Below are 17,824 nucleotides of genomic sequence, written 5' to 3' on the forward strand. Positions count from 1 at the left end.
CTGGGCTCCCTGCACATCCATGTTCGTAGCATTTTTGCGTCATGTCTGGGGTCTACCCTAGCTCAACTGCTGCAGTGATGGATTTTCCCCAATACGCAACAGATGTTGAATGACAACCTTTCTTTTAATGCGCTCTATGGATTTCTGTCAACCTTAGTGCAGTTTGGATGTACTTTTAGTTCGGATGTGGAGGCACTTTTTAGTTTGGATGTACTTTGATGTACTTTTAGGGCTTGGTAAGCACAAGAACGACTGGCTGCTGCAGGAACGGCAGCGAGCGGGCAGCCACCCGCAGCCCAGAAGCAGCTTCCCCGGCTGCGAGGGGCGAGCCCTGGGGCCGAGATGGCTTCGGAAACCCTGACAGAACGGCGGGGAAGGAACCGTGACGAGACCGGGACCGGGACCGTCCCCGCTCCTCCCCGGGGGCTGGGACCTGGCCCCGCCGCCTCAGCCCCTCCCCGCCCCGGGGCCGGGCCCTGTCAGGTTCCCGCCCTTTGCGCTGTGGGGCCGGTCTCCATAGCGACGCGGCCGTAAAGCGCGGCCGCGCGTGGCGCTTGGCGGCACTTCCGGCCGGTGCGGCCTAGCGGCGGCGGCGCCCCCGTTGTCCCGCAGCCATGGAGATGCCGCTGCCGCCCGACGGTGAGCGCGGCCCCGGGGGTCTGAGGGGGCCGGGGGGGAGAAGGGGAGGTTTGGGAGGGGCGTGAAGGGGGAGGGGAGAGCCCGGCGCGGGCTGACGGCGCTGCCTCCCCACAGACCAGGAGCTGCGGAATGTCATCGACAAGCTGGCGCAGTTCGTGGCGCGGAACGGGCCCGAGTTCGAGAAGATGACGATGGAGAAGCAGAAGGAGAACCCCAAATTCTCCTTCCTCTTCGGGGGCGACTTCTACGGCTACTACAAGTACAAGCTGGCTTTGGAGCAGCAGCAGCGTGAGTAGGGCCCGCGGCTTGGGGCCGCCCCCCCCCCCGCGGCCGCTGCTTCCCGGTCCCCGCTGGGCCCCGGCCGGCGGAGCCGCTTTGCCCCCCGCCCCCGGCCTCGCTCTGCCCCGCCGGGACCGGTTTGCGGCCTCTTCCTGCCCTCTGAGCGCCAGGTAGATGGCTGAGCCCTGCCCGCGGCTCTGCACGCCTCCCGTTTGCGGGTTTGGAGCTGGGCTGAGCTGCACAGGGGGCACTCGGGAACCGGGAGGTCCCGCACAGAGCTCCGGGAGCTGGTCTGGTGTCAGAGACGTTCCTCTGCCATCGTGCAAGGAGTCGCTTGTCCCCCTTCTCTCTTTGCACCATCCGCGCGATTGACGTTTTGCATTGAACCATTATGTAAAGAATGAGGGTCTGGAACCGGCATGGCTTTCGTGTATGGGCTGGTGGTAACAGATTTCTGTTTGGGGCTTCCTTTAAGAGTTCACTTTGTCTGATAGTGCTGTGCAAGCAAAGTCAAGATATCGAGGCTACGACACAGATCCAGCCACTGCCCCAGCCGTCTCTCCCACCACCGGCTGCTCCCATCCCAGCTCCTCAGGGCACTCCTTCTGTGGAAGAACTTATCCAGCAGAGTCAGTGGAACCTGCAGCAGCAGGAGCAGCATCTCCTTGCCATGAGACAGGTTGGTGTGAAATAAGCGCTCGTCTGCCTTATCCTAAACCACCACTGGCTGTAAATATTCAGAGCGAAGGGAGAGAGAAAGGCTTCCATCTGACTGGTGGGTGGTGGGTTTGGGTGTTGGGGAGGAGAGGGGGCATTATTGTGCTTATTTTTGTTCCATGGTAATTGCCACCATATCCGTAGAACAGATGTATGTGATGCCTTAGTAAGATTGGTTGTCGATTAAGATAACATATTTAGTATACGAAAAGCCCTGTTGGTTCCCAGAGTGGAAGAAATTGTGACTGCATTTAATGCTGCAGGTTGCTGGGAACTGCGAGAAATGTGGTTGTGCTTTAGCAGTAGCCTAAAATAATCTCGTACTTCAAGGCAGGTTCAGATTTGGGGTAGGAGGGTGCTGTGTATTTGAGCTAGGTGTTTTTGCAGGCACCACTTTGCCCTAATGTTACTGGCAACCAAACCGAGGGATTCCTGGAGGAAGGGAGCACTTCTGGATTATATCTTTAAGACCTGTATGCAAATTTTTTTTTATCAGTGAGGGGGAGACTTAAGAATTGGAAACGAATACAGTTTTTTTCCCGAAGAATGAGAACAGTCTTCTCAAAACCAAATAATCAAAACATTTGTGTGTGATAACATTGCTTGTCTTGGTCTTTGAGATAGCTGCTTATGGTTAAGAGGCTAAGAGGCCTGGGATGCAGCAGCCTAGTTCCTCAAAAGAAAAGGGGTTGTAATCTAATTTTATTTTATAACTTTATTTTTTTCAGGAGCAAGTCACATCGGCAGTGGCCCTTGCAATAGAGCAACAAATGCAGAAAGTTTTGGAGGAAACCCAGTTAGATATGAATGAATTTGACAACCTGTTGCAGCCAATAATCGACACGTGCACAAAAGATGCTATCTCAGTAAGTGATGTTAGTCTGAGTGGTTACTTGGTGCTGTTGTGGATTAAGAACAATCGAGATTTTGGGATTATATAGAAAACAACAGCTACGTTTTGTATGGTAGGCAAGAAAATTACCTGAAAATTTCTCTTCCTGCAGTTATTTCAGTGTTGTACAAAGTCCTTATGATGTGAACACATTAGACCAGTTTTTTTTTTTTTCCTAAGGCTGGCAAGAACTGGATGTTTAGTAATGCAAAATCTCCTGCACACTGTGAGCTGATGGCTGGGCACCTGCGAAATCGTATAACAGCCGAAGGAGCTCACTTTGAGCTTCGGTTACACCTGATTTACTTAATTAATGATGTATTGCATCACTGGTAAGGATTAAATTGTGTTTTTCAGTTTTATGTTTTGATTAATCTGGTGAAAACTGTCTCTGCTACGCATATTCTTAGTTTGACTAGTCACCTTTTATTTTTAATGTATTCGTTATTTTTAGCAGATGTCTTAACACATCTGTAGCTGGCACAAAGATCTAGAGCTTTAATAATCAATTTCAACTTTTATCTAACTTGTTTATTCAAGTTAATGTTGTACAGTAAAAATGTAAAGGGGCGAACTCTATATATATCTATGAATCTTTTGGTACAGTGGAAGCTGGGAGGAATTGATTTGCAATGCTTTTAATGCTGTATTTAATGCTATAGTGAAAGGCAGTAACTCTTCTCCTTCCCCTTCCTTTTTTGAAGCCAGCGGAAGCAAGCACGGGACCTTCTGGCTGCTTTACAGAAGGTGGTTGTACCTATTTATTGTACCAGTTTTTTAGCAGTGGAGGAGGATAAGCAACAGAAAATTGCCAGAGTGAGTATCTGGTTTTAGTTTTACGGTGTTTTGCTTTGTTAGTTTAATGCAGGCAAATTCACAAATACAGGGATAGAAGAGGACTGCTGAGATGTTTTTAGTCTGGTTGTCTTCGCAAAATCTTATCACAGCCGTGCTTTGCATTTGAACAAGAACCGGCAGGTACTTAGGCTTTAACAGTTACTAAAAGGACGAATGCGTTTGAGTCTTTGGTGGTTCCAAATACAACTGACTAAATCCTAGGTCTTTTGATAAAGCTGGAAATATTAAAAAAAAAAAAATTAAAAAATCGTCTCAATTTTTCCTTTATTGTTCATCAGTTCTAAGCACCTTTCACTCTTGAATTTGTGCAGCTTCTTCAACTATGGGAGAAAAATGGATACTTTGATGAATCAATTATTCAGCAGTTGCAGAGCCCGGCTCTTGGACTTGGCCAGTACCAGGTTAGCCACAAAAGAAAAGCAACCCTTTTCAAAATATGCATATAAATAAGAACATTTAAGAAATGTTTTTCTTTTTGAAAGGCAACTATTAACACTCCTCCTCTTCCTCCTATCGAAGTTGTTTACAAGGGATTACAAAAAAAAATGAAGTGTTACCTTGTTACTTCAAAGATCGAATAATCTGGCTGCTGCTATCATCCCAGAAAGTCTACTTGCATTAGTAACTACTACATTTCAGTCGAGCATATTTTTGAGTGTTCTTTTTTTATGGAAATTGATGCTTGATAAAAGGGAAACTAAAGAAACCATACCTCTTAAGTTGTCTACACTGCCATAGCTTTAAATTGTATATGCTAAGCATTAAAATTGTTTTGGCAGCAGGAGGTACTCATTTTTAGCATTAATAATGAACGCTGTTGGTTTTAGCTGTATTTGAAAGCTAGACTTAATATGGACTGTGGATTCTAGCCTGCAGAGAATATTTTGGAAACCTTCAGAGCTTCGTAGTGTGACTAGATCCTTCTGCCAGCAGATTATCCTGCATTCTCTTGTATTTCTTGGAAGTGGGGGGAGTGCAATATAGGAGATTCTGAATGAGCAGATAGGGGAACTGTTTTAGGTGCAGCACTAACTTTGTTCTCCTTAATTTCTCACTTTATCAGGCAAATTTGATCACTGAGTATGCAACGGTAGTGCAGCCTGTACAGGTAGCCTTCCAACAGCAGATACAGAACCTAAAAACTCAACACGAAGAGTTTGTGAACAGTTTAACGCAGCAGCAGCAGCAACAAATACAAATTCCACCTCTGGAAAATGAGGTGAAATCAACACCGCCGCCTCAAGCCCCCACAGCAGCTCCGGCCTCAGCTCCACCGTCTGCTCCTGTTACACAAGCAGGTACCGACCTGTTCTGGGGACCTGTGCAGAAATCAGTGGGTGGAAAAATTGAGAGAGTTGTTTTTATTTTTCTATCTATTTATTTCCCTGCTTTTTTTTTTAACTTGTGAGCTACTGTGGTATGCTGGTTTGTTTCGAACAGATTCAGGCTTCTGCCTGGATCCCTGCATCTGGTGTAGCCTGATGCTTGAATATAAATGAGAAAAAAAGTTATGAGTGTTAAATTGAAATCAGAAATGCTCTCTCACAGTAGTAGATTTCTGTAGAACGTGTGGGTATGTACCCAGCAAAATTCTGATGGAGTCTTGTAAGTGTGCTGGTGTTAGTAACTGCCTGTGAGCTGGATGCTTCTGTCTCCAATTTGTTCCAGATGATGGTAAATCTCAGCTGCCCCTGGCTGGTTCTACAGAGTATGACGCGACAGGGTCTGGAGTGCAGGATCCTGCCTCTGGTGGACCTCGCGGCCCTGGATCTCACGATCAGATTCCTCCAAATAAACCACCGTGGTTTGACCAACCTCACCCTGTTGCACCATGGGGTCAACAGCAGGTATTAAGCGCCCTTCTGAAACGAGATGTAGAGGGAGGTGGAACTTCACCTATTCAGAAAGACCATCTTGGGAGTACGAGTGTTTTGAAAAGCTGGGAATGTTATCAGTCCAGATACAAATCCAAAGCTTTCTCGTTCTCAGCACAGCTAACAGCAAAGTTTATTTCAGGTTGTCAGCTCTTGCACTTTTCCATGTGAATGAGCAGAACAAGAAGTACTCTCTTCGAGTTCAGCACTGTGTGGTTCCCTGGCAGTTTAGCTTCAGAGAAAAGACAGGAAAAGACCACAGTTGTTCAGAAATTTCTTTTTGAAATTGTCCAGAGGCAATATTTACTTTAAAAGGTAGAATGTTTTTATCGCTTTCTTGTAGCCTAATGACCAGGCTTGTTATTTTTACCACCAGGGACCACCTCACTGTCCTCCATGGAATAACAACCATGAAGGAATGTGGAACGAACAGAGAGATCAAGGCTGGAACAACCAGCGTGAGACGCCTTGGAACAACCAGCCCGATCCTTCTTGGAACAACCAGTTTGAAGCCCCGTGGAACAACCAGCACGAACAACCTCCATGGGGTGGGGGTCAAAGGGAACCTCCATTTCGAATGCAGCGGCCACCTCACTTCAGAGGCCCATTTCCTCCACATCAGCAACATCCCCAATTCAACCAGCCCCCGCATCCGCATAATTTCAACCGCTTTCCACCTCGCTTCATGCAGGATGATTTTCCACCTCGCCATCCCTTTGAAAGGCCTCCTTATCCTCATCGTTTTGATTACCCCCAGGGGGATTTTCCTCAAGGTAAAGTGTGTGCTGGGCCAGGTTTTCTTACGTTGCAATACTGATTGCTGTTACAAACCTTAGTGCTTTGGGGCGACAGCGTATTCTTGGCAGAGTGCTCAGGTTTTCCTGAGAAATGCTGAGTTTTTCGGTTTGGGAAGCTACAGCGAAATGACTCGGTAGGAAATATATGCAGGATTGGATGCTCCCTTGCTTTTTGTGTCTTCCTTCTGTAATGGGTATGGATAACCAGAAACTGTAATCCAAGCTCAAGTCAGCAGCTCTTTGGGTACTCTTTTTGTGACTATTTCATTTTAAAAATAGCCCAGAGGTGAGAAGCAGGATTTGCCTGCAAATTCAGTTTCTTGTACATCAGGCCGTAGATGGGGTCCCTTTAGCTAGGTCCTCCCTAGATAGAGGAGGTTAGAGGAAGGCAGGCTGGAAGCATTTGTTCTTGTGTACCCACGGTCTTCTCTTCCTCTTTATTTTTAGAGAAAAGCTCTCAATTCTCTGTCTTGTGCGTGGCTAGCGTTGTGTGGCTTGGTGTAGTGTCTGGTGAAATGATCCTTCCCTCCCTCCTTGTTCGGTTTGCTCTCTCGCTGGAACACGGGGATGTATGAGAACGTAGTCAGGGCACTGCGTGCCTGCCCTTTGTGGCTCGGGTTTGGCTGCAGGCCCCTGCTGAAGTCTGGTGGTGTTCTGCCCTGATTTAGTTTCTATTCCACATCCAGAAGTTATGATCATTCTGGAACGATCGTTGTCAACATAGTATGTAAAGATCCCTGTGGTTCTGTGTGACAAGTAACTTTAAAAATGGCAATGTAGGAGTTGCTATTTTAAGCTTAAAAGACTCTTATTTCCCCAAGTCCCAAAAAGGTTGAAAAGCAATGAATTATGTATTTAGGATTGTGTCTAACTTCTGCGGTAAAGATTTTTTTTTTTTTTTTTAAATTTTTAAGAGCTGTGGTAGTGAGTAGGAAGAACAGCTTTTCTTGTCTGGGCGAGGTGTGTGTGTGTGGGGGGGAAATTAAGGTTTTTAAGCTCAAAAAAGATGCTGTGTTTTGGGTTGTATTGATGACCCGGAACATCTGTTGTATCGCGCAAAGTTGTTGGAGGAGGGGAATCTACTAAACCAGCTAAAATTAGGGAAGTGATGAAGCAATGACAGTGCAGTCTCTGTTCAAATCCTAATAAAGATGAGTCAAATAGCAGAGGATGAGGACTGTGGGGGGGCTATAATGACTTTTCCTGGAAAAGCCATCGGGCCCCCTGCGGAAGGTATTGATTTTCAGTCTTCTGTTTTTCTCCGCATAGCGCAGTGAGTTCAGCAGGGTATCCTGGCGTTCATGGCAAGTGGTTTGCCCATCAGTGATTGGATGGGTGTCTCGCACTCCTTTTTTAACAGGATATTATCTCTACCTCTTCTCGAAACGCTTCTTTAAACAAAGCATTTTCTTGTCACCTACTCCTTTGAGTTAGTTCCTGCCACGTTAACTTCTTTATGTATACTGATTTGGCGTAGAGGCAGTGTGTGTTACGGACCTGTTTAGGTTGATGCTTAGCCACGATTGTGTGTTTGGGCTTCAGAAATAGATCCCATCAGCAGCTGGCCTGCTGCATCTGAAACCTTTTGTTCTTGAGCATCTTTCTTGTGGTACTTTTTGACCAAAGTATGTCCTAAAGTAAGCGGTGGCTTAGAGTCAGCTTCCTGTTGTCTTGAGATTGGCTGCTGTAGCCAGAAAAACAGATGCACTGCAAGATTTCTGTGAACATGGACCTGTAGCCAGTCTCTAGTTCTTCCGTTCTGTTGCTTTTCTTGATCTGCAAGGCTTTAGGTGCCAAGATTTGTTTTTAGGATAAACGCGCTAATTGACGTACACCTCTCTGATTGCCTTCCCCTTCTCCGTAGCTAAGTAAAATGTTTTAACCCTCCCACTCTGTGCAGAAATTGGACCTCCTCATCATCACCCTGGTCACAGATTGCCTCATCCTGGAATCAGCGAGCATCCTCCCTGGGGAGGGCCACAGCACCCTGATTTCGGGCCTCCCCCACATGGATTTAACGGGCAGCCTCCTCACATGCGGCGACAGGGCCCCCCTCACATGAACCATGATGATCCCAGTCTGGTGCCAAATGTTCCCTACTTTGATCTTCCTGCTGGACTGATGGCTCCGCTTGTGAAAGTAAGTGCTTGAAATTGGGCCCTGACTTGTAGGATTAAAAGATCAAAATCCCACAGTGAATATTATGGGTAGTTTGACGTGTACGTTTTCAATTTCACATCTTTCCCTCCAGCAGCCCTCAGGCTCAGCACGTTGTTGTATGGGCGGGTGGTGAGGGAAGGCAGTGAAAATGGTAAAAACTTCAAGTGTTGTGTCCCAGTGAAAGCCATTTGAGCCTGTATATGTGAAAGACTCATGTGCTTCTCAAAGCCTTACCCCCAGTGATTTTCAGAAGGGCAGAGAGACCCTGCAGTTCTGATGGGGCCACTGTGCAGTAGTTTTGGTATTCAGAGTTTTCGTACAAAGATGTTTTGCAACACTAGTGTTATATGTACCAAGAATGGTAGCGAACATTCACCTGTATCAGCGTCTTGGGGGATGTGTGCATTTATCATTCCGTGTTTGAGATGAACAAGTAGGTCTATTCCATCTCTTAACTCCGTGCTACTCAGCATACACCAGCGTTTACCAGGTTTCCATCCAGGCACTGTTATCACAGAGGTGGATAGATAAGACGTGCGTTTTATCTACCTGGTGATCCAGTTAATGCTCCAATAGGTGTTGTGCTGGCTTACCTCATAGAAATCAAAATGGTGGTGATAGCACAAGGAAGCAGTGGGTCATCTGCAGAATCCTTATTGCTGGACCATTTTTCTTATCCAATAGTGAATTGTGAGGTCCCTACACAGTTAAATCTATATTTATCTCTTCAGGTTAGCAACCCCATGACACATGACAAGAATGTAATTTGTTTTGTTTCCGGCAGCTTGAAGATCATGAGTATAAACCTTTAGATCCTAAAGATATACGTCTTCCACCCCCAATGCCCCCCAGTGAGAGACTACTGGCTGCGGTTGAGGCATTTTATAGTCCACCATCTCATGACAGGCCTAGAAACAGGTAAGAGTAGGTATAGCTAACAATATGGTAAGGAAAATGCCCTACGAAGCTGTCTCAAAACAAGAAGTGCCTCTCTCTTCCTTCGCCTGTGTCTTGGTTCTTCTAATGCTGAAAATAAGTGCTCTTGTTGTATTTTAAACTGTTTGATCTTACACTGAGATGTGTGAGACCTTTCTGCCCAGGCCCTTTGTTCCCTACAAAATCTAGCGGAAATCCTTAATTGCTCCGTGGATCGAAGTCGAGTTTTACTGATGTTGGTTCTATGTGTGGTTGATTTATTGCAGTGAAGGCTGGGAGCAGAATGGACTGTACGAATTCTTCAGAGCTAAAATGAGAGCGAGACGGAGGAAAGGTCAGGAGAAGAGAAATAGGTGAGAGATCCTGTCTGGGGCCTTCTGATGCACGCTGTTCGTTTGGAAGGTGCTAGGATTACCCTGGACTAGTGTAGGGAAAATCTGTTCAGCAATATGTTGATGGAATTAACTGGGTTTTAAGTTGCTGGAAATTCTGTCTAATATGTAGAAAATAGTTTTGTTTTTTCACACTCAGGTTTTGATTGGATTGTTTGCAGAAATATAATGCTTGCGTGTAATTTGAATTTGATCGAAGTTACGTTTGCATTTCTCAAGCATCTCCAAGGAATTTCACTGGAGTTTTTCTGCCTTTGTCTGTGCAGTGGGCCTTCTCGGTCTCGCAGTCGGTCTAAAAGCCGAGGTCGTTCATCCTCCCGGTCCAATTCACGATCTTCAAAATCATCTGGCTCCTATTCAAGGTCACGATCTCGCTCTTGCTCTCGGTCACGATCCTATTCACGCTCTCAGTCCAGGTACAGTGCAATGGGGCGAATCTCAGGAAGTCGGAGGCAGTGGGAAACAACCTTCAGGGCTGAAAGAAGAACCCTGGATGTTGCTTTGGAAGCCTGTGTGTGTGATCTCACGTGCTGTCTTTTTCCAGAAGCCGGAGCAGGTCCCGCTCTTCCCATAGCCGCTCGCGGTCACGGTCACGATCCAGATCAAAATCTTATTCCCCGGGAAGGCGGCGCCGGTCCCGGTCTCGCAGCCCCACTCCTCCGTAAGCTTTTGTTTGTTTATTTCTCTTTTTACCTGGATTGTTCAGATAAGCACCACAAAGGGTGCTTTTCTCATGAACTGAGTGCGTTAAGCATTTCACCAAATAGTAGAAAAGATGACAAGCAGATTTGGTAATAGTATTTATGCTCTTTGTGTATATATAGAGAGAAAACGTTACTGTTTTGTGATGGCTTTCTTTATAACAAAACACTGTGCAACTCTGAAGGCCTTGTATGCCTTCCTAGAATGGAGGAAAAATCCTCCAAGAACTCTTTGTGTGAGGAAGACCATAGTGTTTGATTTTTCCCTTGTAGCGAGAATCAGGTAAGGTTTGTCGGCACCTTTAAAACTCCATAACCTAATAGCTTTATAAAAAAGATCTTAGTAGAGTGAATGGGATTATACTGGATGTTAATAGGATGTAAAGTCCCTTGCATTGGGTCAGAACAGTATTGCTTGTTTTTAATTTCCTTTTTTTATTTCCTTAGTTCTTCTGCTGGTTTGGGCTCCAGTTCTGGGCCTCCTATACCAGAATCAAGACTTGGAGAAGAAAATAAAGGCCATCAGATGCTAGTGAAAATGGGTAAGGTACTGGTTTGGAATCTGACATAAGCCAGGAAAAATGATCAGGCACTCAGCTCTTGGACATCATTAATTTCTGCACATTCCTAAGTATTGTCCTTTTCAGCACCTTCACATTCTGAGGACAGAGTAAGGATATTCAGAGACGTAAGTACACAGAACGTGGAACGATGATGGTAGTTACCCTTCTGGGAAGGATATAGAAGACAGGGACGTGAGTTTGGCATCAAATAGGATTCAGCTACCTAGAGTTTCATCTCTCAACAATGTAGATCAGCATCTGACCGAACAGATTGGGCTTGCATTGTCTTTCCCCTTGTCCTCTTAGAGGTTCTTAGGGATAGTGTTGTGTTATTCCCAGGCTCGCTGCATGTTAGTGCTTTTGGAAAAAAAAAATATTATCCTGCTACATTGGATGGACATTTTCTTTAGCTGTTTTCAAAATGTTTGTATTACTAGAATTCTGAAGAATAAGCAATAGGTACAGGCTTGCAATGTTGTGTCCCTTCTGCAGGATGGAGTGGGTCTGGTGGATTGGGAGCCAAGGAGCAAGGAATTCAGGATCCAATTAAAGGAGGGGATATCCGAGACAAATGGGATCAATATAAAGGAGTGGGAGTTGCATTAGATGACCCTTACGAAAACTACAGAAGAAATAAAAGTTACTCATTTATCGCACGCATGAAGGCCAGAGATGAATGTAAGTGAATGTTGCTAAGTAATTTAAAAAACCGTTCAGACTTGTTAGTGATATTTGTCCTATTTAGAGTTTTACTGTAGAATATAAACTCAACATTGAGTATCTCTTCATTCTTTCTAATGTAATGGATTTAAAAAAACCAACAAGGTAAGTAGACATACGCTCTGATTAACCCTGCATCTTTTCCTTTTCAGGGTTATGTTGTATTCTAATTTCTGAAATATTAATTAGCTTGTTTTGTGTAAGCCACATCCTGGCTTCAACACCAGTAGCCTCTATCTTTAAATCTTGTCCTTCAAAAAATAGGGTTGTCATAAAAGTAGCAGAGGGAGCCATACCACGGGCTGGATGGCTGCCAAAGCAGGAAGGAGGTCTTTGTGGTTGTAACGAAGCTGGCCCACGCTTACTCTTTGGCCCTGCCCAACTCCTCGTTTCCTACAGTTAGTGCTGTGTTCTGTCAAACCCAGAACTGGCAACACATTTCACAGTAGTGCAGTTTCAGGAAGGGTGCAGAAAAAGTGGAGGTGCTTCTTAGGAGATGGAGAGAATTACCCGAATGATAGACTTTTTGCAGAGAGTGCGTTACATAGAACTACACTTAACAGTGATTAAAAGGAAAAAAATTGGCATGTCAGATGAAAAGTCACTTCTACCTATGGCCACAGTAGATCTGTATAATAAAATGAATTAAAATAAAGCTCAAAAGGAAAAAATCCTTATTTATAAAGCCCTCATTCCATGAAACATTTCAGACAGCTTAGGTAACTGCAGAATGTGTAAGCACTCTTTTCCCTATTGTTTCAGTGAAGCGTGAAACGCAAGACCCTCCACCACCTGAATAAGACTCTCTGAAGAAAGATGTCTTGCATCTTCTACAAAACATTAAACTTGTATAAATCCGGATTAAAGTCTGGAGGAAGTGACAAATGAGTTACTTTTAAAACTATGATGAAAAATGGAAAGCTATGACATGTACTTCAACACTTGTGATTTAGTGTTTAAAAAGGCCAGTCGTTACTATGACATGTCTAGCACGTTTAAGAATTTCCATTTTATTTTGCAAAATTTTTTAATTAGCTAGCCATTTTATACTAGACTTAAGCCCCAGTCAAGCTCTCCCTGGTCCAGGATTGTGATTCACTCATTCCTGTGGAATACAGACGTTATCTGATACGGTTATATGTCTCTAGTTCCATAATGTATGTTTATTTCTCTCAAAAGGTTAATTCTATTTGAAGTGGAGGGGTGCTGCCTTGGGATCAAGTCAGACTGATGCTGAGCAGTGTATCCTAATGTCTAAGTGGGGAATGAAGCATCTAGTTCCAGTACAGGTGACCTATGAGCACTGTGCAAGCTTGTTAGAACCTACCATACAACTTAACACCCCTACACACCAGCTGCTGCAGTCACAACTCTGTTCAGAACACGAGGGTTAACTGTTCTAGCTTTTCAAGCGCTCTAAGGGATGTTCAATGCTTTGTAATGGAAGACATTCTTTAAGCTTTTTATATTTTTGTATATACCCTTTAATAAAAGCTAATTAGTTCAATAGAAGAGAATCAGTTTTCTCTGCTCTGCAAGTTTCTAACAGTGAAATGTTATTGGAAACTTCCTTTAACCTAAATGAGAAAAAAAACTTTTGTAACTGTTTCCAGAGACCACCAGCTAAAGATATGAGGCCCTTACACTGCACTTCCACTCCAGAGGTCTGCGTGGTGGTAACCTCTTCCCAGAGTAATTTGTTTGTATAGCAGAAACCCTCTTAAAACCATTCAGTTAATATGGTGAAATATCACTTTGTTCTAGATCTACTGTAGTTGTGGAACTGTAACTGTCTGTGAATCAGCATACAACACCTGTATGTTATCAACTTGTGAATTTTATTGTTTTGCCTTCCAATAAACACTTTTTTTTAATAAAAAAATAATACTGGCTCGTACTTGAGACTAAGTGGATTCTAGCATGTTGGCTGTAAGCCTCCCTTGTATTGAATTTACCTTAACGTTGCATATGTTTGGTTTTGTAGTAACCCGATAGGGCTGCTTAAATAAGGCACTAAGGTCAGGATGGTATTTTTCTACTGTGATCACAGTCCTTGGTGCTTCATATAGATTTTTCCTTTCTACCATGATCAGAGATAAATGAGCTATGTGATAAACACAGTCTGTGCTGACTTACCACACTCCCTTTAGAGAAGTGTTTTCTTATTTTTTCCTGAACACTGAGGTAGCCTGGCTGAAGGCATCCATCTCTCCATCATGTACAGGAACAAAACAAAAACAGCTGCAGGAAAATCAATTATATATTACAAGATACAGAACAGTTGGTTGCAAACCCTAGCACAGTTCACAACTTTATCTGTATATTTTGAAAGTGTTTCTTTTTGCAGCTTGAGCTTTGTAAATGTCACTTTTACTTAGTGTTGATAGAGTCAGAGTAGTTTCTCCTCCTGTGCTTTCTGAATTTCTTCACGTGCTTGTTCAAGTGTTAGAGGTGGGGATCTGTGATTCTTGATGTACTGCAAAAGAATAAATACACCATTTATCTGTGTAGATATTTATCATGTATAATCTTTGTGTCATGCACAAAGAACAGAACTAGCAACAGAACTGATGCTTCAGTTGTAACATCACAAAGATCCTTCCTCATTTGTGGACAGATAAAGGGTAGAGTAGAAGACTTCTTTTCAAACTACGGCTTCCATTAAGACTTTAGTTCTGTCCTTTTTTACGTAAATACCGGACTTGCTCTTAATAGAGGGATGAATAATACCGTCTTCTATTATTAATTTATTCAGTGATAATAAGATTAAAACAAAACGTGCAACTATTAGAATTGTTTGGAAAGGAGTATATATTTACTCTTATCTAGGCTGCTATCTAGTCTATCATAAATACCTCTTTAGCCTCTTCCAGTGTGTGATAGTGGAACTTTTCATTCTCTAATGACTCCACGAGGCATAAGTGAAGGTGCTGAATGTTCTCCACAAACTGCTGGGTCAATGTCAAGTGCTGTTTTAGCATGGCATTTAAAACAAGAACTGATGGACTGTACGCTGTCAAGGCTGCAAGAAAGAAGAGTGCACGCTTTAGTAACAGATTACAGTCAGACAGTCAGCGCTAAACAATCCAAGTAGGAATTACATGCACAAAGCACAGTAAAACAGAATTAAGAAGTATGTTTTTCATTACCTTCTACTGCATCCATGCTGATGACGTGACTGGCAATAGGTACTGGATCAATGTAGCTGTTTCCAACAGGCGGGCCAAGTACTGCCGTGTTGTTTGCTGTGTATAGGATAAAATTAGTTACTGGGTTTGGAGGGTTCAGTGCTAGAATTTGGTTTATCAGTCTTTTGGAAAATCAGTACTTGAATTAACAACTATATATATTAATGCTGACTAGGTTAGAATAAAATACACGAAAAAGCTCTAGACTAAAGAGGGCAGTATCTTGAGTTAAACATGAACTTACTCTTTGACCAGCAATAGGTGAACGGAGAATCCACTGTCTGAACGGCGGTTTCTTTTACAGTTACTCTGTGCACCCGTTCGCGCCTCTCTCTAGTAAGCAAAGGTGTTGATGTTGAAGAAGATGGGTCTTTTCCAGAATATGTGCTACTCTCGGAATGTTCCTCTGGCATTTCTGATACAGCTTCCCCGTCTGTTGTTGACATGGACTTTTCAAAGTCTTCAGAATATTCTGAATTAACAGTTCTTTCATCATGATTAGGATAATCCTGTCCCTGTCTAGAAAAATCTGCAGAAACTTCACCTAAATGTTCAGAGATATCAGCTTCAGTCACGTTTTTTTCAGTATCCCCTTCAGAAGGATCACTCACACCAGTTACTGCACTTATTTTAAGAGAGGGTTGGTCCTTTTCCACCTGGAATGTATCTTTTTTTGGATTTCTGTTTGATTCTTGAGTAATTTGAATGTCTGTCCCCTGTAAAATCAAACAGACGTATGTTAGAGGAATCAACAGTGCATAACCTCAACATGCCTTCATTATTCTTGATCCACTGCATGTTCCATGCATGTTCCACTGCATATTACTGAGAGTCAGCTACTCCTTTGTTAGGAGATAAAACCATTGCTCTTCTGTGTCACTTTGCAAACTTTCCAGTGTTGTCAGTTTAGTAAGGAAGTGCAAAGACGCAAACACAAAAAGAATTTGGTCAAGTTATAGTAGACTGCAAAATCCTGACCTAACCTTTACAGCTAGTGAGCCATGCCCATCTCCGATAGCTTATGGGTAGCAGAGAAGTATTTATTTTAGAACCTTAGCTTATGGGTAGCAGAGAAGTATTTATTTTAGAACCTCCACCCTTCACCAAACAACGGCAGACCGGAGATATGAACTAGCATGGAATTTCTACTTACTTTCTGCTTTAATTCTGCCATCTCACTGGTGATATTTGATGCCAAATCATCAAGGCTCAGGATATTCAGTCTGAAGTCTGCAATTGAGCGACAAACTGCCATGAGGACTCAGATGAAAGTTACAGTACACTTTCCATTAAGTGACAAAAAGAAAAAAAAAGCGTAATACTAAGAAGTAATAGTACTCAGTCACTGTTTAAATCTTTAAGTTAGCAACAGGTCTTTCTAAATTCTAAATTAGGCTACTGAATTCTTTCAAAGCAAGTATTTGCCCACGTTTATTTGTAGATTATTAGTACAATTTGTGCCAGGTCTATCAAGACAACACTTGTGAAAGCTTACCATTTGAGCTTACGCTGGTTGAATCTTCTGCATCAGCTGCTTTTGAAAATAAATCATCTAATGATTTTATTTCACTTCCATCGCTTCCAAGTGATATTAGGGTTTGTTTGGTGTGGCCTGTTCTAGGCAAGGTAATTTTTACAGTATTGTTTTTCGTGGAAGATGGTGATTGAGACTTCATACTACGTAGAGCTGACAGGTTTCTGCTGGCTGGTGGTGGTGTTTGTAAATCAACTGTACCGAAAACATTCTTCTCTGAGTCTCTGCTGTGAAGAGAAGGTGCTTTGGATACCTCTGCCAGTGAAACGTCCTTATGAGATGGAGGTGGTGTTCCTAATGAAACTGGAGTCTTACTCTTTAAAAGAACATGAAAAAGAGATTTATGTGTTACTTAATTTACTATATGTAGATCACTAAAAAGAGAAAGAGATTATAATGGGTAAACCCCATAGTTTTAAAGGGTGAATTGATGCTAACATATCACAAGCAAGCTACAAACACAGTATTAAAAACTATTTTCTGCTGTTAATAGTGACATACCAATTAAAAATACTTATAAAAGTGTAAACAACATAATCCAGTGAAGTCTGTATTTACCTTTCCACTCCACTTAGAATCACTTGTAACAACCCTCCGATTCTCATTTCCACTGGGAAACTCCAGAGAGTTCTCCGTGAATTCTCTCATTTCCTTTTCGCCTGTATCCAAACCAAGCTTTTGTTTAACCGTACCACTCTTTATTGGGCTTTGAATGCTTTCTTCTTCCTTAGGCCAGGCATTACTGACGGTTGTATTTCTACTGCCTGTAGCATAATTCTTCAGGTATTTCTTGCCTCTTGTGCTGTGCTCATGACTAGAAGCAGATGAGAGGGATTCTTCATCCAAAGGCTTCTGGCTGAAGTCAGCGTTTTGCAATTCCATCTGCTTCTTCCGATTCATGATTTTGCTTTCTAGTTGTGCCACTTTCCTCAGCGCTGAGCTTGATCGCGTGTGGGCAGTGCCACCCGGAGCGCCCTTTGCTACGCCTCTGTTCATTGCCTGCACAGCACTTCCCAGCGCCTGGCACCGCTGGTTTCCCCGTACTTCCACAGCCTGCACCTTGAGGAACCTGCTGCGGTGCCACGGCGCTCTTCCAGCCGGCTCCATCCCCACCTCACCCACACGGAGTTCGCTGCCGGAGCGAGGAAGGACCGGCGGTTCTCCAGCGCTGCGCATCGCCCTGCCGCTGCCCGGAGGAGGGCACGAAGTGAAGCTCCCGCGGCCGAGACCTCAGAGGCAGCGCCAGCCAAGCCAGACCAGGCCAGGCTAAGCCAAGCCGGCCCGGCCCGGCTCCCGCTTCTCCCGGCGCCTGGCCGCCTCCTCCCGCTCTCTCTCCGCTGAGGGCTCTCCTCACCGGCCGAGGACCCGCGACTCCCCCTGTTGAGGCCGGGGCCTCACCTGCTCCCCGCCCGCTGGCGCCCTCCCCGCCCGAGCGCTCGCAGCCATCTCGGGACGCGCTGAGGCGGCTGAGCGGGGCCGTATCCCGGAGACACCCACCCCCCAATATCCCGCCCCCTCATTGGCTCAGCGCAGAACACTCCCAGCCCGCCGCCGAGCCTTGAGCTTTAAACAGC

The 17,824-nt window shown here is 44.2% G+C and overlaps 2 protein-coding genes across 4 annotated transcripts; one reads left to right on the forward strand and one right to left on the reverse strand.

The window, feature by feature from the left end:
• Nucleotides 1-486: 486 nt before the first annotated feature.
• CHERP (calcium homeostasis endoplasmic reticulum protein) lies at nucleotides 487-13,410 on the forward strand. 3 transcript variants are annotated; one of them, XM_080566072.1, is made up of 18 exons: nucleotides 487-639; nucleotides 754-927; nucleotides 1,413-1,597; nucleotides 2,364-2,501; nucleotides 2,708-2,859; nucleotides 3,232-3,343; nucleotides 3,697-3,786; nucleotides 4,449-4,683; nucleotides 5,054-5,232; nucleotides 5,636-6,032; nucleotides 7,957-8,195; nucleotides 9,001-9,134; nucleotides 9,419-9,505; nucleotides 9,811-9,960; nucleotides 10,092-10,205; nucleotides 10,693-10,787; nucleotides 11,301-11,486; nucleotides 12,291-12,689. In XM_080566072.1, the coding sequence occupies exons 1-18, from the start codon at nucleotides 615-617 to the stop codon at nucleotides 12,326-12,328; spliced, it is 2,730 nt and encodes a 909-aa protein (XP_080422198.1). In that variant the 5' UTR covers nucleotides 487-614; the 3' UTR covers nucleotides 12,329-12,689. The 3 variants fall into 3 exon arrangements, with proteins under 3 accessions (XP_080422198.1, XP_080422197.1, XP_080422199.1); XM_080566071.1 differs by having other exon boundaries at nucleotides 488-639; nucleotides 10,089-10,205; nucleotides 12,291-13,410; XM_080566073.1 differs by lacking the exon at nucleotides 12,291-12,689 and adding an exon at nucleotides 12,708-13,410 and having other exon boundaries at nucleotides 488-639; nucleotides 10,089-10,205.
• LOC308182049 (uncharacterized protein C19orf44) lies at nucleotides 13,346-17,742 on the reverse strand. Its single transcript, XM_080566078.1, has 7 exons — nucleotides 16,809-17,742; nucleotides 16,212-16,566; nucleotides 15,870-15,946; nucleotides 14,961-15,432; nucleotides 14,678-14,773; nucleotides 14,384-14,550; nucleotides 13,346-14,004 (listed from the first exon to the last, which is right to left on the reverse strand). The coding sequence occupies exons 1-7, from the start codon at nucleotides 17,424-17,426 to the stop codon at nucleotides 13,918-13,920; spliced, it is 1,872 nt and encodes a 623-aa protein (XP_080422204.1). The 5' UTR covers nucleotides 17,427-17,742; the 3' UTR covers nucleotides 13,346-13,917.
• Between the last annotated feature and the right edge of the window lie 82 nt (nucleotides 17,743-17,824).

Source organism: Anser brachyrhynchus, assembly GCF_964034855.1.
Source record: "Anser brachyrhynchus genome assembly, chromosome: 23".
NCBI lineage: Eukaryota > Metazoa > Chordata > Aves > Anseriformes > Anatidae > Anser > Anser brachyrhynchus.

Coding starts and splice junctions, on each gene's coding strand:
- LOC308182049 (XM_080566078.1), bottom strand. CDS start 17,426: ATGCGCAGCGCTGGAGAACCGCCGGTCCTTCCTCGCTCCGGCAGCGAA. Junction 15,433..15,869: donor TGGCAGAATTAAAGCAGAAA/GTAAGTAGAAAT, acceptor TTGATTTTACAG/GGGACAGACATTCAAATTAC. Junction 14,551..14,677: donor CAGCATGGATGCAGTAGAAG/GTAATGAAAAAC, acceptor TCTTTCTTGCAG/CCTTGACAGCGTACAGTCCA.
- CHERP (XM_080566071.1), top strand. CDS start 615: ATGGAGATGCCGCTGCCGCCCGACG. Junction 6,033..7,956: donor CCAGGGGGATTTTCCTCAAG/GTAAAGTGTGTG, acceptor CACTCTGTGCAG/AAATTGGACCTCCTCATCAT. Junction 10,206..10,692: donor TCTCGCAGCCCCACTCCTCC/GTAAGCTTTTGT, acceptor TTATTTCCTTAG/TTCTTCTGCTGGTTTGGGCT.